The sequence below is a fragment of the Meles meles genome, chromosome 3 (genome assembly GCF_922984935.1).
Source record: "Meles meles chromosome 3, mMelMel3.1 paternal haplotype, whole genome shotgun sequence".
Taxonomy (NCBI): Eukaryota; Metazoa; Chordata; class Mammalia; order Carnivora; family Mustelidae; genus Meles; species Meles meles.
In genome coordinates, this window is record NC_060068.1 from 118,381,884 (window position 1) to 118,405,407 (window position 23,524).

At 45.5% G+C, this 23,524-nt stretch overlaps 1 protein-coding gene across 6 annotated transcripts in view; it reads right to left on the reverse strand.

Moving 5' to 3' along the window:
* Positions 1–21,767, reverse strand: part of NSD1 (nuclear receptor binding SET domain protein 1) — a 157,705-nt gene extending 135,938 nt beyond the window's left edge. Inside the window, exons 1-3 of one of the 6 annotated variants that reach the window (XM_045999047.1) lie at positions 21,693–21,762; positions 19,646–19,759; positions 18,816–18,905 (exon numbers count right to left, since the gene is read on the reverse strand). In XM_045999047.1, the coding sequence (XP_045855003.1) occupies positions 18,816–18,905; positions 19,646–19,675 (120 nt within the window). In that variant the 5' untranslated portion in view covers positions 19,676–19,759; positions 21,693–21,762. Of the gene's footprint in view, positions 1–18,815; positions 19,760–20,615; positions 20,863–20,895; positions 21,181–21,692 lie in introns of those variants that run through there. The other 5 variants (XM_045999045.1, XM_045999046.1, XM_045999043.1 and 2 more) reach the window with 5 other exon arrangements.
* Between the last annotated feature and the right edge of the window lie 1,757 nt (positions 21,768–23,524).

Genomic DNA, 23,524 nt, shown 5'->3' on the forward strand with positions numbered 1-23,524 from the left:
AGGTCAGGAAGAAGCAGGCTCCCCGCTGAGCAAGGAGTCCAGCATGGAACTCGATCCTACCACCCCAGGAGCATGACTGGAGCTGAAGGCAACCTGCCCAACTGACGGAGCAGCCCAGGCATCCCTGTCAAATAAATAAATAAAATCTTTAAAAGAAAAAAAAAAGATAAAGAAAAAATAATTCTCTCTCTTCCTCTGCCCCTCACACACCAGTAAATTAAAAAATGGTTAGGATGGTAAGTGTTATGCTATGTGCATTTAACCACAAGAAAACAAAAAAAACCTAAAGAATCTCACTGAAACCAGCACATGGATACAAATATAGTACTCTTTTAGTAAGGAGTGTGGCAATATCTTTTAAAATTATATGTGTATTTAGGGGCGCCTGGGTGGCTCAGTGGGTTAAGCCGCTGCCTTCGGCTCAGGTCATGATCTCAGGGTCCTGGGATCGAGTCCCGCATGGGGCTCTCTGCTCAGCAGCGAGCCTGCTTCCCTCTTTCTCTCTCTGCCTGCCTCTCTATCTACTTGTGATCTCTCTCTGTCAAATAAATAAATAAAATCTTTAAAAAATAATAATAAAATAAAATTATATGTGTATTTAACTTTGGCCCACAAGTCTAATTCTTGAGTAGACATTTATTCTATAGTTGTCTCGCTTATTTGCATAGTTGTTCACTTTCAGCAAAAAAATATATGAATTGAAAAATACCTATATTCAGGGGTGCCTGGGTGGCACAGTTGGTTGGGCATCGACCCTTGGTTTCAACTCAGGTCATGATCTCAGGGTTGCCCCACGTAAGGCTCTGGGCTCACCAGTTTCCTTGTTCCTTTCCCTCTCTCTTCCCATCTACCCCTCCCTACACTCATGTTGTCTCACTCTAAAATAAATAAAATCTTAAAAGGAAAAAAAAAAAAGCATGGGGTGCCTGGGTGGCTCAGTGGTTAGTTAAAGCCTCTGCCCTGGCTCGGGACATGATCCCAGAGTCCTGGGATCGAGCCCCACATCTGGCTCTCTGCTCGGCAGGGAGCCTGCTGCCTCCTCTCTCTCTCTCTCTCAGCCTGCCTCTCTGCCTACTTGTGATCTCTCTATGTCAAATAAATAAATAAATAAAATCTTTAAAAACAAAACAAAAAAAACAACTATTCATTTCTTGTTGGGTAGGTGTGGTCACCAGCCTCCTACATGGTACCCAATGAAACCCACATTTTGGGGGCGCCTGGGTGGCCCAGTGGATTAAGCCGCTGCCTTCGGCTCAGGTCATGATCTCAGGGTCCTGGGATCGAGCCCCGCGTCGGGCTCTCTGCTCCGCAGGGAGCCTGCTTCCTCCTCTCTCTCTGCCTGCCTCTCTGCCTACTTGTGATCTCTCTGTCAAATTAAAAAAAAAAAAAAAAAAAAAAAGAAACCCACATTTTGGTATTCACATTCAACCCATGGTATTCCCCTCCCACATTATGTCCCTTTAAATCTTTCTGCTTGGTCTCTCTTGGATCACCCACCCTGGAGGAAGCCAATACATAGTTGTTGAGCACCCCTATGGAGAGCCTCACCTGGCAAGTAACTGAGGCCTACTACAGTCAGCCAGCAGCCACATGAGCCATCTTGGACAGGGATCCTACCTACAGCCTTCAGATGACTGTAGCCCAAGCTGACATCTTACCTGTCATCTCATGAGAGACTCTTGGGCCAGAACCACCCAACTAAGCCACTCCAAGATTCCCTAACCCTCTATGATATAAATGTTTATTGGTTTAGGCTGTTAAATCTGAAGGTAATTTGTTAGACAAAATAGATAACTAATATAGAACGAAACAGTCCCTCCACAGCTCTAAGAATTTATGTTTTCAAGGGACACCTAAGTGGCTCAGTTGGTTAAGCCTCTGCCTTCGGCATGAGGTCATGATCCTGAGGTCCTGAGACTGAGCCCCATCTCAGGCTCTGCAATCAGCCGGGAGTCTGTTTCTCCCCCCTCCTTCTCTTTACCTCAAATAGATAAAATCTTAGAAAACAAAACAGAACAAAGCAAAACAAAACAAAACAAAACCCTGGGGCACCTGGGTAGCTCAGACTGTTGAGCACCTGCCTTCAGCTCAGGTCATCATCTCAGGGTCCTGAGATGGAGCCCCAGATCGGGCTCTATGCTCAGTGGCAAGTCTGCTTCTCCCTCTCCTTCTGCCCCTCCCTACCCCTCACACTCTCTCTCAAAAAAAACAAAAACAAAATCCTTTTTTAAATACATACATACATACATACATACATACATACATACATACTATTAAAATAGTACAATCCTTTTAGAAAACCATACAGAAGTAGATACATCAAGACAAAAAAATCTAACACAGATAATTCCACTATCGGCGTTTTATCCTCAGGAAATAATTCCACAAACATTATTAGGAAATTATTACTAGAAAGTAATTCCACAGATATTACCTATCAAGACTTTACTTACAATTCTAACATCTACTGCACCAAAGAACTGATCTCAGTGGCTTTATTACCTGCACTATAATACTTCTGCCCCAAAATCTCTATGTTATATTTAAAAAAAAAAAAAAAGCACTTTAAGGGACACCTGGGTGGCTCAGTTGGTTGGGCAACTGCCTTTGGCTCAGAGTCATGATCCTGGAGTCCGGGATCCAGTCCCATGTCAGGCTCCCTGCTCGGGAGCAGGGGTGTCTGCTTCTCCCTCTGACCCTCTCCCCTCTAGTGCTCTCATTCTCTCTCAAATAAATAATTTCTAAAAAAAGGAAAAGCACTTTAAATGTAGAATTTTATTACCTCTCAACAACTGCTCTGTAATTCTTTACAGTGACAGCATGGGTAGAGTGCTTATTCCTTGATATAATTATAAAAACAAATTCATTACACCGTCAACTGAACCAAAGGCAACATTAGAGAAATAGTTTTGGAGGTAAAATTCCAATGACAATTAGCATGGCACTACTGTCTATTATTTTTACTGAGTACAAAGGTTAACTTGTACATCACCTACTTGCACTAGGGATCCCCAAAAGCTCCAATTACACCATGAGGAGAAATTAAGAGATGACATACCCTCATAATTTACAAAGAAAGACTACCTTCAGACTCCTCCTGGTATATAAGGGAATATCATATAACCACTAATTATTTTTAATTTACCCTAATGTGTAAATACAATTGTTCATACCCTAAAATGGATTTTATACTTCCAGCAATCTTTACCAGAGTATTATGGTATTATATACAGCATTACAGGAGATGTGAAAAGAGCTTTAGAAACCTTAATAAAGTAGTTTTGCCTAATAAAAGCAACCCTAAAATCTCTTTCAACTTATAAAAGGGAAACCACAAGTATGTACGGCTTTGTTCGTTCTCTATCTAAAAGTGGAAGGGTAGGATAATCGTCAGGTAGGATAAAAGTGGAAGCAATACTTAAAAATTATGGTTTGTATATAACCATTACAAAGAATGTAGATCATCTAGCAAGAACTCTCAAAACTCAACAGTTTAAAAAAAAAAAATCAAACAATCCAATTAGAAAATGGGTAAAAGAGATGAACATATTTCACCAGAGGATATACAGATGGCAAATAAGCACACAAAAAGATGTTCAACATCATTAGCTATCAGAAAATGCCAATTAAAACCATAATGAGATATCATTACATAACTATCAAAATGGCTGAACTAAAAATAGTGACAATACAAATGCAAATCAAAACCACAATTAGAAATCATTTCACACCTGTCAGAATGGCTAAAACCAAAAACACAAGAATCAAGTGTTGGCAAAGATATGGAGGAAAAGGAACCCTCATGTACTGCTGGTGGAATGCAAACTGGTACAGCCACTGTGGAAAACAGTATGGAGGTTCTTCAAAAAAATTAAAAATAGAATTACCAGATGACCCAGTACTTCCACTACTGGGTATTTGCCTAAAGAATATGAAAAAATATATATTCAAAAAGCTATATGCACCCCTATGCTTACTGCAACATTATTTGCAAATAGCCATGATATGGAAGCAACCCAAATGTTCACTGACAGATGAATGGTTAAAAAAGGTGTGGTGTAGATATATACAATGGAATATCAGTCATAAAAAAAGAATGAGATTTGCCTTTTGCAACATGGATGGATCTGGAGGGTATAATGCTAAGTGAAATAAGTCAAAGAAAGACAAATACCCCAAGATTTCTAATCATTTTTTTTTTAAGAGAGAGCAGGTCCATGCATGCCAACAAGGGGTGGTGAGGGGCAGAGAGAGAGAGGGAGAGAATCTTAAGCAGGCTCCACTTCCAGGGTTGGGCTTGATCTCACAACCCTAAGATCATGACCTAAGCCAAAATCAAGACTCAGATGCTTAACTTCCTGAGCAACCCAGGCATCCCAGGAATTTAAGAAACAACATAAACAAAAGAAAAAAGAGATAAAAGACTAGACTCTTTTTTTTTTTAAATATTTTATTTATTTGACAGAGAGAAATCACAACTAGGCAGAGAGGCAGGCAGAGAGAGAGGAGGAAGCAGGATCCCCGCGGAGCAGAGAGCCCGATGTGGGGCTTGATCCCAGGATCCTGGGATCATGATCTGAGCCGAAGGCAGAGGCTTTAACCCACTGAGCCACCCAGGCGCCCCAAGACTAGACTCTTAAATAGAACAAATTGATGGTTACCAGAAGGAATATTGGGGGGGGGGGAATGGGTAAAATGGATTAAGGAGATTAAGAGTACACTTATAATGAGCAGTAATGTGTGGAATTGTTGAATTATTAGGGGCGCCTGACTGGCTCAATCAGTTAATCGTCAGAATCTTGATTTCAGCTCAGGTCATGATCTCATGGTGGATGGATGGAGCTTGCCTAGGGCCCTGCACTCAGTATGGAATCTGCTTGAGATTCTCTCTCCTTTTCCTTCTCACCCTCCCCTCTTCACTGGCTCATGTACACTCGCCCTCTCTCGAAATAAGCAGAATCTTTACTTTAAAAAAAAAAAAAAAAAAAGGAACTGCTGAATCATTATACTGTACACCTGAAACTAATACACCACTTGTGTATTAATTACACTAGAAAGGAATGAATGAATCAATGAATGAATGAGAAAAAGAAAAAAGGGCACCTGACTGGCTCAGCTGATAGAATGTGTGACTCCTTGATCTCTGTGGTTCTAAGTTCAAGCCCCATCGAGAATGTAAAAATTACTTAAAAATAAAAATTTTAAGGGGCGCCTGGGTGGCTCAGTAGTTTAAGCCTCTGCCTTCGGCTCAGGTCATGATCTCAGGGTCCTGGGATCGAGCCCCGCATCAGGCTCTCTGCTCAGTGAGGAGCTTGTTTCTCCCTCTCTCTCTGCCTGCCTCTCTGCCTACTTGTGACCTCTCTCTCTCTGTAAAATAAATAAATAAAATATAAATAATAATAATAATAAAATAAAAATTTTAAAAATCAAAAAGAAGAGAGATGCCTGGGTGGCTCAGTTTTGAGCATCTGCTTCGGCTCAGGGATGTCACCAGCATCCTGGGATCGAGCCCAACATTGGCTCCCTGCTTGATGGGAGGCCTGCTTCTCCCTCTCCCACTCCTGCTTCTTATATTCCCTCTCTTGCTGTGTCTCTCTGTCAAATAAATAGAAATCTTTGAAAAAAGAAAACAAACAACCAAAAAGAAGGGGCACATGGATGGCTCAGTCATTAAGCATCTACTTTTGGCTCAGATCATAATCCCAGGGTCCTGGGATCAAGCCCTGCATCAGACTCCCTGCTCGACTGGGAAGCCTGCTTCTCCCTCTCCCCCTGCTTGTGTTCTCTCACTGTATCTCTCTCTCTGCCAAATAAAGAAAAAAAAAAATCTTAAAAAGAAAAAATAATAATGACAACACCAAATGGTAACAATGATGCAGAGAACTGCATCACTCATACAGTGCTGGTGAGAATGTAAATGATACATTCACTCTAGATATCAACTTGACAGCTTCTTATAAAACTAAACATGTCACTACCATACAATTCAACAATTATAACTCTGGGGCAAAAATTTATCCCAGAAAAATGAAAACTTATGTTTAGACAAAATCTGTATACAAATGTTCATAGCACTTTTACTTCTAAAAGCCAAAAGCTGGGGCGCCTGGTTGGCTCAGTGTGTTAAAGCCTCTGCCTTCAGCTCAGGTCATGATCCCAGGGTCCTGGGATGGAGTCCCACATCCGGCTCTCTGCTCGGCAGGGAGCCTGCTTCCTTCTCTCTCTCTCTCTCTCTCTGCCGACTTGTGATCTCTGTCAAATAAATAAATAAAATCTTTAAAAAAATAAAAATTAAAAAAATAAAATAAAAGCCAAAAGCTGGAATAAGGCCAGATGTCCTTTAACAGGTCCATGGTTAAGCTGTGGTATATCCAGGATCTATGGAATCCTACTTAGTAATAAAAAGAAATAAAATATTGATACACTTAAACTAATGAGCCTCCAGGGTCCCCTCCAGGGACTTACATATATAAGTGAAAAAACGAAATCCCAAAAACTATATACTGTATGATACCATTTATGAAACATTTTTGAAATAAAATCTTACGAAGGACAGATTTAGTAGTTAGCAAAGACTGGAGGAGGAGCTTCAAGAAAGGAGATGGATATGACACAATAGGGCCAGAGGAAAGATCCTGTGGTGTTAAAACTATTCAGTATCTTGACTGTGGTGGTACATATATGAACCTATACAGGTGAGAAAAATGTAGGAAACTTAATATATATATTGTATATATTATGCATTACATAGAAGGACAGGTATAACTGGAGACATCTGGTACAGGTCTTTTTAGAAATATGGAACTTCCTTTTGGAAAAAAAAAAAAAAACAGTAACATTAAAAACAAAAACTGGGACACCTGAACAAGATTGGTGGATTACAACAACATCAATATCCTCGTTATAATATTAGACGTCTTCACAAAACATTAGCATTGCAAAACCAGGCGAAATATATGAGATCGCTTTTTATTATTTCTTAAAATTGTAAACCTACATTTATCTCAGTAAAAATTTCAATAATAGCGGCACCTGGGTGGCTCAGTGGGTTGGGCCTCTGTCTTCCGCTCGGGTCATGATCTTAGGGTCCTGGGATCGAGCCCCTCGTCAGGCTCTCTGCTCAGCGGGAAGACTGCTTCCCCCCTCCCTCTCTGTCTGCTGCTCTGCCTACTTGTGATCTCTCTCTCTCTCTGTCAAATAAATGAAATCTTAAAAAAAAAAACCTCTTAACATATTAACAAAGGTATTGAGTAATACATATTCAGGCCATTTACATTACCAAAATATTTTTAAAAGGTACATATATAGAGAAAATTCTAATAGGACATCAAGTGCAAATGAGGAATATGAGGGGTGATACAAAGAGACTTTTACATTCCATTTTTAAGTTTGCTTTTTTTACCATGATCCATGATATCTCATTACCTTTCTTTTCCCTACCTTTCTTTTCCCTTTTTTTTTTCCATAAAGATTTTATTTATCTGCTTGACACAGAGAGAGAGAGAGAGAGATCACAAGCAGGCAGGCAGAGAGAGAGGAGGAAGTAGGCTCCCTGCTGAGCAGATAGCCTGACTAGAGGCTTGATCCCAGGATCCTGAGATCATGACCTGAGCCGAAGGCAGAGGCCCAACCCACTGAGCCACCCAGGCACCCCCCCCCCCTTTTTTTAAAGTAGGCTCCACACCCAGTGTGGAGCCCAACATGGGGCTTAAACTCAAGACCCTGAGATCAAAACCTGAACTGAGATCAAGAGTCAGACATTTAATCGACTAAGCCACCCACATTCCCCTATTTATTACTTTTCTAACTAAATGTTAAATTTCTTCAAAAGGCTACACTTGAGACATTAAAAAAGTTAAAGAAACAATCATTCAATGAAAATAAAACCTACCACCACAAAAGAGATGGGATCTTCTTTCAATGGATTCCCGTGAAAACCAGGGGATAGAGATTCAACGTTTAAATACACAGCAATGACAAAGGACAACCAGCAAAAATGCAATAATGTAATAAAATTATAACACTTAAGAGATGGAGTACAGAAAGATCCTGATCCTACTGCACATTAAATTCTGGTTCCCAAGCAAAAATGGGTAAAATCCTGATTATTAAACAGAAACAGATTAATGTCCTTAATCTAGCAAGTTAAAGCAGAGATATTTCGAAGAATAGAGAAAAAAGCAAAAATGTAGATATATTTCTCAAAATTCATGACTAACTCTTCCAAGTATGTTTTTAGTTCTTGGCATATAATAATAACGGCATCATTTACTGAGCACCTACTTCAGAACCAACACCATCAAGCTGCTTCACATAAATTATTTTGTTGCACACTCTCAACCAACCCTGTAAGTAAGGGACTAGCCCCAGTTTAGAGATTAGCAACTGCGCCTCAGAGACTAAAGGGACTTCTCCAACTAAACTGGAAGCACAATACACACTTGGTATCTGTTCAACAAAACCATTATGATTTAACAACCACAATTAAAAGTCTCTCAGAACGGTGAGAAAAATGAACGATATTAGAGAGATAAAAAATATTAGGGAGCTCAAATTCAAGGGCCTTTGAAATTGAGTGCATGAGGACATAAAGTAAAAAATAAAGAAATAAAGAAATAAAATAAACCAACTCTTAAGTTCTGAAATTTGGTATACAGAGTCCACTCATCACCTTCCTACTAAAATTTACTCCTCTCCCAACTTGTACCACTGTACGATCCACTCTTTCTTTGACTGAGTCACTACAAAGAAAGCACCATGTTGGGGCGCCTGGGTGGCTCAGTGGGTTAAAGCCTCTGTCTTCGGCTCAGGTCATGATCCCAGGGTCCTGGGATCGAGCCCCGCATCGGGCTCTCTGCTCCACGGGGAGCCTGCTTCCTCCTCTCTCTCTGCCTGACTCTCTGTCTACTTGTGCTGTCTGTCAAATAAATAAATAAAATCTTAAAAAATAAATAAAGAAAGAAAGCACCATGTTACATACTGTTAACATGCAAAGATGAATCAGACCAGGAAGATAAAGGCACGAGCCATGGGTAAGTATAAAGCAAACCACCATTAATAGTGCAGACTGGCTAAACCCAGGGCACCATGGGTATAGCATATGAGATTTCAGAAAGTCAGGAAAGGGTCCATGGGCCTAATTATATGTTAGGCAAATCGGGGGGGGGGGGGGGGGGGGGGAAGGTGAGGTATTTGTTGAAGGTAAAACTTTAACCAGGGACCTAGGATTTCTTATCTTCAAAGTCAAAGGTAATTTTGGGTAAGAGAGACTGGAAAGAAAAACTATATGAAGATGGGCGGTAAAGCCTCATAGTAAAATGGAAATGAAGAAATGAAAAATGGAGAATTTGTATAAATTAGAAATCCCATAATAGGGCACCTGGCAGGCAGTCCGAAGTTCAAGCCCCATGTTGGGTATAGAGACCACTTAAATCTAAAATTAATTGTAAAAAAGTGATGCCTGGGTACCTCAGTCAGTCAAGCACCCAACTTCCGCTCAGGTTATGATCTCAGAGTTCTGCAATAAAGCCCCAGGTCAGGATCCCTGTTCAGCAGGGAGTCTGCTTGTCCCTCTTCCTTTGCCCCTCCCCTGACTCATGTGAGCATGTGCACACTGGAGGGCATGCTCTCTCTCTCTCTCTCTCTCAAATAAATCAGTATTTTAAAAAGCTTAAAAAAAAAAAAACCTTCAGGGGCGCCTGCCTGGTTCAGTGGGTTCAAGCCTCTGCCTTCAGCTCAGGTCATGATCCCGGGGTCCTGGGATGGAGCCCCGCATCAGGCTCTCTGCTCAGCAGGGAGCCTGCTTCCCCCCACCCCGTCTGCCTCTCTGCCTACTTGTGATCTCTGTCAAATAAAGAAAGAAAATCTTTTTAAAAAATTAAAAAAAAAAAACCAACTTTAAAAAATTTCACTTTGGGGCGCCTGGGTGGCTCAGCGGGTTAAGCCTCTGCCTTCGGCTCAGGTCACGATCTCAGAGTCCTGGGATCGAGCCCCACATCAGGCTCTCTGCTCAGCAGGGAGCCTACTTCTTCCTCTCTCTCTGCCCGCCTCTCTGCCTACTTGTGATCTCTGTCAAATAAATAAATTATTTTTTTTTTAAAAGTTCAGGGGCGCCTGGGTGGCTCAGTGGGTTGAAGCCTCTGCCTTCAGCTCGGGTCGTGGTCTCAGGGTCCTGGGATTGAGCCCCACATTGGGCTCTCTGCTCAGCAGGGAGCCTGCTTCCTCTCTCTCTGCCTGTATCTCTGCCTACTTGTGGTCTCTGTCTGTCATATAAATAAATAAAATCTTAAAAAATAAAAATAAAAAAAGTTCACTTTGAGGATGGCATACAAGGCCTATCTTTATACTCTGCCTCCTGACAAACCCACTCCTCCCCAGATTCCTATCAAAGACTTTCTTGGCATTTGTATATATTATTCCCTCTTACCGTCATGTCTCTGCTCAATTACATATAACAACCCCTCTGTGAAGTTCTTCCTGATTACTCCAGACATGCCACACTGCTGTATCACTAACACCTATTAGACCACTTAGTATTCTGTATTGTCACTGTTCACATTTGTCTTCCTTAAACAGTAAAGTTCCCTAAAAACACAGACTACGGGGGCGCCCGGGTGCTCAATGGGTTAAACCTCTGCCTTCGGCTCCGGTCATAGTCTCAGGGTCCTGGGATCGAGTCCTGCATCGGGCTCTCTGCTCGGCAGGGAGCCTTCTTACCCCTCTCTCTGCCCGCCTCTCTGCCTACTTGTGATCTCTCTCTCTGTCAAATAAAGAAATAAAATCTCAGTGGTTTAAGCCGCTGCCTTCGGCTCGGGTCATGATCTCAGGGTCCTGGGATCGAGTCCCGCATCGGGCTCTCTGCTCAGCGGCGAGCCTGCTTCCCTCTCTCTCTCTCTGCCTGCCTCTCTGTCTACTTGTGATCTCTCTCTGTCAAATAAAAATAAACAAAATCTTTAAAAAAAAAAAAAAAAAAAAAAAAAAACAGACTATGTCTTCCCTTTTCTTTTTTTAATACTAGCAGCCCCTGGCATAGAGGAAGCACTTAAATGTGGTTTGATCACGTAAATGAGTAAGTTACTCCAAAGTTCCACCCTTGAAATGAACAGGAGGATGATGCCATCATTAACACAGAAAATGCATGTCTGGCAATATAAGGGACAGGTTTGAACGTGAGTATGATACAGGTGGAAGAGAAGGTGGGTTATAGTGACTAGAATTTCTTGGTCTGAAGCTGAGAAGTCAGGTCAAGAGCATTTTCACACAGCAGAGTAGCAGTAAAGTGAATACATGTAAGTGTATGAGACTGGAAAATGAAAGAGGAAGAAAAGAGAGCAAGCAGTCAAAGGATAGTTTAAAGGAGTGGTAGTCAAATGCTGCCAAATCTAATACAGTATTGAAGTGTCATCTGTGACTTATAAAAGAACAGATACAGCAGACAGGAGGATATATATAAAAGCCAATTCACAGAGCATTAAGGAGAGGTAAACAAAGTAGATAACTCTTTAAAGAAATTCACCACAAAGGGGAAAGATCATTGGAGAGATTATAGGATACACACATTTTTCCTTTAGAATAGGAAGATGTCATCCCATTTTTAGGCAGAAAAAGCGATGTATTAGGTAGGGGCACCTGGGTGGCTCAGTAGTTAAGGGTCTGCCTTAGGCTCAGGTCACAATCCCAGGGTCCTGGGATCAAGCCCTCCGTCAAGCCCCACATTGGGCTCCCTGCTCAGCAGGAACTCTGCTTCTCCCTCTCTCACTCCCCCTGCTGTATTTCCTCTCTCACTGTGTATCTCTCTATCAAATGAATAAATAAAATCTTTAAAAAAGAGAGAGAGAATAAAGACTCCAGAGAAAAAGAGGAAAGAATAATGAGTAACACAGGGTCCTCCAGCAAAGAAGGAGTCAGTAGAACCTGAGAGGCATGGAGATAGGATCTATTTTCTTCTGAGACAGGAAAGGAAAAAGTAGAGAATTGCTGCAATGATGAGAGCAGAGGAAGAGAGTCCCTAAGGAATCATTGTCTCAGGCACCAACAAAAGCCTTACATATTATCTGCACTCACCTCTCCTTTCCTCAAATGCAGACTCCAATTTTGCCTCCAATCCAGGCCACCCAAAAGGACTGCCCATTTCCCTCCCCTGAAATAATCTTTTGGACTATACCCCCCGCCCACTTTCTTTCTACTGCTGATTCTGCCCAAGACTAAATTTTAATTACAACTCCAACAGACTCCTGCATCCTAACGCTGCTTCTACTCTTCCCCAGCCTGTTTTCCAAACACAGATTTCATCATATCACTTCTCAGCTAAAATCCCTTGCTGGCTCCCAATCCTATCACTTTAAGAGTAAATGTCACAGTCCAAATTTCTAGGCCCTATTACCTGACTACATTCATGCTACCCAGTCAACCCCAACAAATACCCCCTGAAAATATTATGTTCATTTAATTCTCCACATCCAAAATACATTTCTAAACCTAACCAAACTCAACCAAGACCAATTTAAATTCTACTTCTTCCCTGAAGCCTTGACGTCTCTAGGTGTCACTCATCTTTCCACTCAACTCTTTAACCACTTAATAATCCACAACATACAACTCAGTATAGGGGGTGATTTTTGAGTACTTTATGAATCCCCAAGATTTTAAGTAGGGGATTGTTACAACACCAAAATACCTCTTTTTATGTATTTTTAAAGGATTTCATTTATTTATATGAGAGAGACAGACAGACATATTGAGAGAGAGAGCATGAGTGGGGAAGAGAGAAAGCAGCAGGCTCCCACTGACCAGGAAGCCTGACATGAGGCTCTATCCCAGGACCCTAGGATTATGACCTGAGCTGAAAGCAGACACTTAACCAACTGAGGCAGGTGCCCACAAAATATCTATTTTTTTTTTTAAGATTTTATTTATTTATTTGACAGAGAGACACAGTATGAGAGGGAACACAAGCTGGGGGAGTGGGAGAGGGAGAAGCAGGCTTCCTGCTGAGCAAGAAGCCCAAAGAGGGGTTCTCAAATCCAGGACCTGGGATCATGACCTGAGCCGAAGGCAGATGCTTAATGACTGAGCCACTCAGGTACCCCAAAAATATCTATTTTTAAATGGCAAAAACGTCTCCATTCAGGGGTACCTGGATGGCCCAGTCAGTTACACATCCCACTCTTGCTATCAGTTCAGGTCAGGATTTCAGGGTCATGAGATCCAGCCACAAGTCAGGCTTCTCTAAGCACAGAGGGGAGTCTACTTGAGATTTTCTCTCTCTCCCTCTCCCCACCTGCACAAGGAGGTGTGTGCTTGCTGTCTAAGAAAAAGGTAAACCTTTTTTAATCTCCAGGGGAGTCTGGGTGGCTCAGTCGTTCAGTGTCTGCCTTCAGCTCAGGTCATGATCCTGGGGTTCTGGGATCGAGTCCTCCACTGGGCTCCCTGCTCAGTGGGAAGCCTGCTTCTCTCTCTCCCACCCCCCTGATTGTGCTCCCTCTCTCACTGTATCTCTCTGTCAAATAAATTAAAACATCTTTAAATAAATAAAGTCTCGGGGCGCCTGGGTGGCTCAGTGGGTTAAGCCTCTGCCTTCGGCTCAGGTCATGATCCCAGGGTCCCGGGATCGAGCCCCGCATCGGGCTCTCTGCTCAGCAGGGAGCCTGCTTCCTCCTCTCTCTCTGCCTGCTTCTCTGTCTGTCAAATAAATAAAATCTTTAAAAAATAAATAAATAAAGTCTCCATTCAAATATCTTCCTATGAACAATATAGTATCTATCTCCACCTAATGAAAGAACTAATATTATACTACCAGTTACAATTAAAACTGCAAAGAAATCTGGTGAAAAGATGCTGTTTTTTTCTTAAGATTAAGGCACCCCAAGATGCTGTGTTTCTTGAAGTCAATGTAAATAAAGAAAAACCATTTTGATTACAGGCAAGGAAAGGATAATCCAGGTCGACCACTAAATAAATGACAGCTGACGATAATAGGAAGGAGCTTCAAAGAGTGACATGATAGGGCACCTGAGTGGTTCAGTGGGTTAAAGCCTCTGCCTTCAGCTCAGGTCATGATCCGAGGGTCCTGGAATTGAACCCCCGCATCAGGCTCTCTGCTCAGCAGGGAGCCTGCTTCCCCCTCTCTCTGCCTGTCTCTCTGCCTATTTGTGATCTCTCTCTCTGCCAAATAAATAAAATCTTTTTTAAAAAAAAAAAAAAGAGTGACATGATAAACATCAAAGGATTAAGAAGTGTAAGTGAACAGCAACAGAGGGAAGATAAAACAAGATTGATAAAATATCAGATATTTTTTAAACTGGGTATGTACATGGGAATTTCTACCGTTCTCTCTTAATTTGGTACATGCTTGAAATTTTCCAGAGCCTACATTTCTAAAAGAGAACCTTACTAAAACCGTTTAAGTCCTTGAGTATTTTACAAAAATTTACCCTCTTTATGATCATGATGAGAGTAAAACAAAATAAAGTATACCATCTCTCTATTGTAAAATTTCCCTGGACAATATGTCTTTTAATCTATTTGATTCTTGCCTTATTATAATAAACAGCTGTCATCATAACCGAAGTTTTGATAGAGGTCTAAAAAATTTATTTTTGGCGCACCAGGGTGGCTCAGTCGCTTAAGCAGCTGCCTTCGTCTCAGGTCATGAGTCTGGGGTCCTAGGATTAAGACGCACATCAGGCTCCCTGCTCAGTAGTTCTGAGCCTGTTTCTCCCCATCCTTCTGCCTGCCGCTCTGCCTACTAGTGCTCTCTCTCTCTCTGTCAAATAGATAAATCTTCAAAAAAATTTACTTTCATGGGGTGCCTGGGTGGCTCAGTGGATTAAAACCTCTGCCTTCGGCTCAGGTCACAGTCCCAGGGTTCTGGGATCAATCCCCGCGTCAGGCTCTCTGCTCCGCAGGGAGCCTGCTTCCTTTCCTCTCTCTCTGCCTGCCTCTCTGCCTACTTGTGATCTCTCTCTCTGTCAAATAAATAAATAAAATCTTTTAAAAAAAATTTACTTTCATAATTCTTAATTTAAGTAAACCATTTTCTCATTATGAAATATTTGTCCCCATTTAAGTGGATTCATTTTCAGGGATCTTCTTTATTTTTTTTTTATTTTTTTTTAAAGATTTTATTTATTTGACAGAGAGATCACAAGCAGACAGAGAGGCAGGCAGAGAGAGAGAGGGAAGCAGGCTCGCTGCCGAGCAGAGAGCCCGATGCGGGACTCGATCCCAGGACCCTGAGATCATGACCTGAGCCAAAGGCAGAGGCTTAACCCACTGAGCCACCCAGGTGCCCCTGGGATCTTCTTTAAATAGAATATAATATATACATCAGACAAGCCTGAGCTAGCTACATCCTAAGAGTTTTGAATATCCCTAAATTCATGGATACTACCATAGTATAAAATCTCTATAAAATACCTAAGGTAAGAGTAGAAAACAAACAACTGCTACAAATCAGCCTAATGAGTAAACCAGGCCCAGGAGAATGTCAGAGACGATCAGAAGTCACTACAGAAAAACCAAGAGTACTGAGATAATTCTGATGTCAAGGGTTTTAGTCTTGTCTCTAATAATCTCAAGTGCCTTGAAGGAAGACCTATGTCATTTATGACATCCCTTTTTACAACAAGGCTATGAAGACCCAGTGAGACAATATAGGCCAAAGCATTTAATAAGCTGTAAGTTATTGCCTGTTTAAACTTGCAGCGCTGGGACCAACTTTCCTTCAATATTTTATCAAACACCTACATATTATGAAGCACTGTACACCCAATCAAATACAAAAGCATCCAGTCAGGACTATTAACTATGACAGTCATTTCACATCACTATAATCAGACAAAGTAACTCAAAAGCACATAAGGTGGGGGAGCCTGAGTGGCTCAGGTGGTTATGTGTCTGCCTTCCAGTCAGGTCATGATCCTGGAGTCCTGGCATAGAGATCCAAGTCAGGGTCCCTGCTCAGCGGGTTGTCTACATCTCCCTCTGCCCCTCCCTCCTACCCGTGCTCTCTCTTTCTCTCGCAAATAAATAAAATCTTAAAAAAAAAAAAAGCACATAAGGAGAAAATGATGAGGCTGCTTACTTATGACAGGACACAAACAGTCTGCTTATAGCTAGATATACCAAACAACAAACAATATAATCTTGAATCACGTGTCTTTCTCTAATTCTAGACAGGGAGTATATAATCCTAGTAACTATTCTTACTGTTCCGCAAGAGAATCTTATTCTATCATAATATCAGACAGAACAAAAGGAGAAATAGCATTTGCTAATGATTTTCTTAAAATTTCCAGCCCTGAGGAGCCTGGGTGGCTCAGTCAGTTGAGTGACTCTCTTGGTTTCAGCTCAGGTCACGATCTCAGGTTGTGAGATTAAGCCCTGCGTTGGGCTCCATGCTCAGTGCTGGGTCTGCTTAGGATTTCTCTCCCTCTTCCTCAGCCTCTCTGCCCGTGAGCTCACTCGTGCTCACTTATGCGCTCTCTCTCCAAAAAGAAAAAAAAAAGTAAATCTTAAAAAAAATAAAATTTCTAGCCCTGAGCATAAAATCTATACCTGCTATATCAATGTATCAACTGTGAATGGTCTGTATGTATTAAGTGTGTGACCATATAGAATTTTTTTTTTAAGATTTTATTTATTTATTTGACAGAGAGAGATCACAAGCAGACAGAGAGGCAGGCCGAGAGAGAGAGAGAGAGAGAGAGAGAGAGAGAGAGAGAAGCAGGCTCCCTGCGGAGCAGAGAGCCTGATGCGGGACTCGATCTCAGGACCCCGAGATCATGACCTGAGCTGAAGGCAGTGGCTTAACCCACTGAGCCACCCAGGCGCCCCATATAGAATTATTTTTAATTACACCTTTCCCAAGCTATATTGTTCAGAATCTGCATTCTCAGACTGATTTGACTTTTTCAAATCTTCAGTTAAAAAATATCAAAGGCAAAAATCAAAGCTACACATTGCATCCACAACCTTAAACCAAAGGCCTAAAATAAACAGGTTACTTGCCTCTTCAAGCCCATAAAGTCTTTAAGCAATTTAGACTTCCTGCCAGGAAAAAAAAAAATTCTACTTATACAGGTTTTCTAATTCCCAGTTTAGATACCTAACATATTGTCTATAGGCTCCAATATTTTCAACTGTTTATAAATGAGCCAATACCCCACTGACATCTCTTTTGATGAGAAACAACAGATTTATATTTCTATATATATGCTTCTAGAAAATTATCTATTTCTACTGTCAGATCTAGGGTTTTATGTAAATACAAAGGCAAAACTATACACATAAAATAATTTCAACGTGAACCCAAGGAAAAGGGTTTGTCTAAGCTGCCAATAGGTTACCAATATAGCCTATCAACCCTAAAAAATACCTAGGACAATACAGACTCAAGATAACTACCAAAACAAAACAAAACAAAAAAGATAACTACCAAAACAAATTTTTTAAATCTGCAACTGCCAGGTTAAGAAACCAAGAAGTACTAAAGCATATTTCATAAATGAATCAACAAACAAAAGTGACACACCCGCATTCTTGTGACTTTAAAGAACATCAAGGCTATCAAGTCTCTATGATAAAGTGAATGTTTAATGCACCCAAAACGACCACCCCATAAAATTTTTTGATTAAATCTTTAAAGATTCAGAGTCATCAGGAAGTGGGGAGATCCTCTGTGGTGACATTACAGATGATCTAACAATTCATCTAGGAAGAAAACAAAATTAGAATCAAGTATTTAAAGCTGAGGGCTATCTTTTAACAACTAAGAAATTTGATTTTAAAGATGATGAAACTCGGGGTGCCTGAGTGGCTCAGTGGGTAAAGCCACTGCCTTAGGCTCAGGTCAAGATCCCCAGGATCTGGGATCGAAACACACATGGGGCTCTCTGCTCAGCAGGGAGCCTGCTTCCTCCTCTCTTTCTCTGCCTGCCTCTGTCTACTTGTGATCTCTATCTGTCAAATAAATAAAATCTTAAATTTAAAAAAAAGATGATGAAACTGAGACTAAAAGAAGTCAACTGATCATTCTAACTGATCAAGAAATTCTACAAAATTTCAAAAAAGGACCTTTATCATTTATAGTACACAGCACTACCAAGTAACAACTGAAATTAGTTCTTCTATTTCTTCACACGTACACATACCACACCCCCGTATACATACATTAAGTTCCAAACTAAAAACCAGAAAAGGCTCAAAAAAGGTCAAGGCTCTGATGGTGGCATTTACCTAAAGCATAGGATGCTATACCTTCACAACAAGTAGTTCAGAAAAACTGGCCTAATTTAAATTTTGACTGATGTCCAAGAAGGTCTCCTCATCTTAGCTACTTTCAATTTGTACCCAAAATGTACTCCAAACTGAAGCAAGAGTCACTCCATCAGCTAAAAAAATAAGCCATGCCTTGTGTTAAAAAAAGGACTCCAGGAAATTAATTGGTTCACCTGTGCTCATGATACCAGCAAGCCAAAGCATTTAAAGAAAAAAAACAAGAACAAAAAAAAACCTAAACAACTGTATACCTCCATTTGAAAAATTAAATCTGAACTCAATCAAATGCCCTTGAAGTTTTAACTCTTAGGCAGTCCTCAATGGAAACTTAACCGGAAAAATCTGAAAAGAACCAAACTGTTACAACAGATAAATTTAAAAATCAAAGTAAAATTTCCCCCAAAAGCCTATCATTAGTAATAGGCTCTCAGCTGTGAACTGATAAGCAACCAAAAACCAATTAGTTACATTTCCCTTTAAGTTGCCTGTATATATACATTTATGTATATATTTAAGTTGTACCAAAAACTGCTTACAAATGGTAATTCCTGTGAAGTAGATGATGATGAAGTTCCAGGTAATTCTAGCATGTTTCCTAATGTACTGGTACTGGAGTCTGGATCATCCTGAAAAGATAAATTTATTGAGTTTAATTGCTCTTCTATGGTAACGTTTGTATCTCCTAGTGAAAAGGGGGCTGGGAGAAGGGCTGCTTTTTCATTGCTGCCGTCCACTTCATTTCTTTGCTTATTTTTCTGTGTTTCAGTCTGAGGAGCTAATGGCAAGAATGGCGATTTGACTGCACCGTGTCTACTCTCTGATGTGCTGTCTTGTTCATTTCCCATGGCCACGTCTACACCATTCTCTGATTTAGGCTCATAATTGCAGGTGGCATTGGTCTGAGTTTCCTCAAAGATCTCCTCTATACTCTCATCCTCTGTGACTGGCTGTTCTGGGTCCATTTCAGAATCTACATCTGCATCGTCCACACAAGTAAAATTCTCAAAGTGCAGAAAGCCATTCTTGATAGTCTTTGTTACTTTTACCTGGAGTTCAGGGGAGTTATTACAAGAGGGTTCCTGTTTCATAGCAAGTGCTGTTGGACCACCAGGACTCAAGGAAGTGCAAACAACTGGCGACTGAGCTCTTGAATCACTTTTTTCAGGGTCTTGAAAGGATTCTGATCCATCAGCAGACCCATTTACATACTCTACATTGATCATGGAGGCCAAATCCTGTAGTCTCCGCAGTGGAATGTAACAAGATGGAGAATCTTGTCCATAAGCATTTTGGGATGTTCCACTGGCAGTCGATAACTGCATAGTACACCCATTAAGTGGCTCAGAAAAATTGGATTGACCATTACCGAAAGGGCTGTCCTTGTCTTCAGGGGCATCTAAATTCACTGGATTGGAAAAGGGCAGCAGACAATTTCTTCTAGATAGTTCACAGGTCTGATCCATCCTGCGCCAGCATCAACCTGGAATCCAAAAACAGCAATTAATCGGAGTTTACAGGCCATTTGACTCTGATCTTCAAAATGGCAGACACTTTTCAAGGCCTAGTGGCCTCGATGCCTTTCTGCGGCACTTCCATGGGCGGAAAAAGTTCCCCAGCTGACGATGGAAAAATGGCCTCGGCGAGCCTCCGCAAACTCCATCTTCCCGGAGCTGGGCAGATCTTGCCACATGCAAACAGCCCGTCCCTTTTTCCTGCACTGCAGACTGGTGGACAGTTGGGCTGAACTAAAATTAAAATCCCTTTGGCAGTAGAAATTCCTAAATCTCAAACAGAAATCGTCCTCCCCATCCCCCGCTGAGGGGGGGGGGTCCAGCGGCCGGATCTCCAAAAGGGAGGGGGCTGTAGGGTTCGAGGGGGGTCCCGGACGCTGCACAAAAACGTTACCCCCCCCCTTCCTGGCTCGCTCCAGCGCAGCGGTCACAATAGCGCTGCACCCTGCGCCCAGCCGGCGCCGAAGCCCTTGCAGCGACCGTGCCCAGGCCGCAGGCGAGTCGGCCGAAGCGGGTGCACCCCGAACCTCGCCGTCCAGACTGCAGGACTGTTCGGTCCACGGCTGCAAGGCCCAGAGGCCGGGACGCGGCAGGGGGAGAGAAACGGAGGCAGCCGGTGAAGCCGAGTCAGGGCAGCAGCAGCTGCTACAGCTTGACAAACATGGCTGCTGCCGACGCCGCCGCCGCCGCCGCCTGCCCGGGCCGCGCTCCTTCCCGCAGTCGCGGCAGCACCTCCTGGCCAAGCCGATCGCACTCATCAATATTAAGCAGCAAGCAAAGTTTGCTGCAGGAGGGCCGTCGGCCCCGCGCCCACCAGCCGGCTACCTGAGGGGAGGCGGAGGCCGAGGTGCGCGCGGGAGACCGGCGGGGCACGGGCCGCGCCGGGAGGAAGTTCGCGGCGGCCCGGCCGGCTAGGCCTGAGCCCGGCTGGTAGTGATGGAGGGGGAGGGGGGCCCACGGCTACAACGCCGCGGGCCACCAACACCGCGCCGCGCCCGGCCCTCCCCCGCACCCCTCACCTCACGGCCACCACCATCTTCCCCGCCCGGCCACCTCCTCCCTCCTCCTCGCGCCTGCCCGCCACCCACCCCAGCGCACTAGTTACCGTGCCCCGCGCCCCCCTCCCGGGCCGGCTGGGGGGAGGGGGTGACCCTCATTACACTGGGGCGCGAGCGGAGCCTTAGGGAGAGAGCGGAGCCGCTCGCCGCACCCCCCTCCCCCCGCGTCTCTCTTCAGGGGAGAAGGCAGCGAGCGCGACCTGCCCCGGCCTATTCCGCTGCCGCCTCCTCCTCCTCACACCCCCACCGCGCGCGCCCCCGCGGCGGCGCGTGCGACCCAGGGCCTCGCGCCGGCCCGCGTGCGGCTGGGGCACCGAGTGCGCGCGCACCCCTTCCCCCACCGCGCGCGCGCTCCCTCGCCTCACTCTTCGGGGTTCAGGGCGGGTGAAGTCGGGCTCGCGAGCGCGCCGCCCAATCAGCGGAGCCGCCGCTGCCGCCCCCTCCCCTCCCCTTGCGCGCCCGCTCGCGGCCCGGGCCTACGGGCCGGCCGGGCTGCCCGGGCGGGGCCTGAGGCAGGCTCCCCAGGGGCCTCGCGCGCCTTCCCGGAGTGTCTGGGCCTGCGGGCGTCGTGGGTGGCACTCAGATCCCCTAGCCTACCTCGGGGCGCTGCGCCGGCCCCGAGCTGCACACGGCTCCTGCACCCTACCCAACTCGAGCCCCAACCCCGGCGGCACCTGGCCCGGCTGAGGCCTGTCCGACCGCCCAGCCAGCCCCGCTCGGGCCCGCGTCAGTCCCGACCTCCATCTTAGGTTACAGCCCGTCTCCCCATCCACTGGGCACCTGCCCTCAGCCCGCTCGGCTCGGCCCGAAGCCAATGCAACCCCCCTCCTACCGCGGGGCTCACCTGGGGGCTTGGGCTGGGGTCTTCGAGGCCTCAGGCCCCGAGCAGGCGCGGCCGCAGGTGAACCCCCTGCCCGGCCGCACCCCAAACCCACACCACCACCACCACAGACCAAGCTGAGCAGGAAACAAAATGGAGGCAGCAGCTCGGGTCTGCTTCCCCGAGCCAAGCTTGTGCAGCCTCAGGGCTCCCTTCTGCCGCAGGCCCGACGCCCGCGAGGCAGGGGGCTGGCTCGTCCCGGGCAACACAGGCAGCCGCCCTAAAGCAGCGCAGACAGGCCGGGGACTCGGCCCAGCGGTCCCCACAGCCCCTCACCCACTACCCTTTCCCTTCCCCCTCCCCCCCATTTCTCTCCCTCCCCCTGCCCGGCCTTGCGGGATGAGCGGCGACCGGGAGCCGGGTCGGGTCGGGTTACCCGCCCAGGCACTGCTTGCCCTGCCGTAGCCTCCACCGGGGGATGAGGCCAGGCGACCCCCGCGCTGAGCCCACCCCCCGCACCCGAGCCGGGCAGAGCCTGACAGCGCGCCCGCACCTCGGCCTGCCGCCGTGCGGCCCCCGCCCAGTGATGCCGTGTCCCCAGCCCGGGCACCGCCGGGACGAAGCTCCCTCACCACCCCCGGGCCCAGGGGTCCTCGCTGCCTCGGGCGGGGCGAGGGGAGCGCTGGGGGGAGGGGGTCCACTAATCCCTGCACCGCCTCTCGCGCCTAGTCTGGGTCTGGGCCTGGCACGGGGACTCGGGCCGCGGGCGCGGGCGGGCGTCAGTAGGTGTGTGCGCGCGGGGCAGGGGACGCGGGCTGGGGGCCCGGAGGGGCCGCGCCTCGCACCGCGGACGCTGCAGTTCTCCGCACCCAGGCAGATGGCCCTCTGGTGCCACAGCCGCCCAGCGCAGGCCGCCGGCTCCGCAGCCCTGATCCCCCGGGAACGCGCGCTTCGCCCCTGCGAGCCAGGCTTCGGGACCCCGGCGGAACTGCGTTGGGAGGGCGGACCGCCCCGCTGGCCCAGCAAGGCCTGATGGCCTTATCTTCGGCCGGGTGCTGTCTGCTCCCAGGGCGCCTTGGATCTCGAGGCCTGTACCCAGCGCCCCGGGCCCCGCAGCCCTGGCCTGGAGCGGCCACGATGCGTCCAATCATCAAAGACGGCGCAAGGACGGTCAAGGAACCCAAACCCAGCCTCACCCCGGGACTCCGGCCCCCTAGGCCCGTCCCCCAATTCGGTCTGACTCCGTCGCCCCCTGGACCTGTGCCCCGGCAAAAAGCTCACCGCGGCAGCTAGCTGTTACCTAAAATGCTAAGGGCATCCTCGCTGTTCAGAGAAAACCACGATCTACCGCCATAAAAATCCCGCCTCCTCCAGAAAGCCTTCGGTGATTAGCGATAACTCCATCTCAAAGCTGAGGGGACCGCCCTCGAGAGCCACGTGACCACCATTCCTCCCTGGGCTTAGTAAATGTGCATAATTATTGCCCCAGTGTAGTGTTTACCCGCGGCCCTTCTATCTGTTATCCGTGAGCCCACTTGGGAGAAAGGCCACTTTTGGCCTTGCCCTACACGGCATCGCCACAGGGATCCCTAAACTCCACCCTTTCCGGACCTTCACCCCGAGATTGGCCCCGGTAGGCTAGGAGCTCAGCATGCCCCTAACCTCCTACTCTCCAAAACCCACAGTCCAGCCATGGAGGCGCACAAGTAAACACAGGCTTACGCCGTAAGTGCTGGGATGCATGCCCTGCCAAGACAGCAAGCCGACTTTCTTGGAGGGTAGATTACCCCCTGGAACCAGAGTAATGTCCCGACCAACATGACCCCAGGGGGCTTCTGAGGTACTCTGAAGTTTCC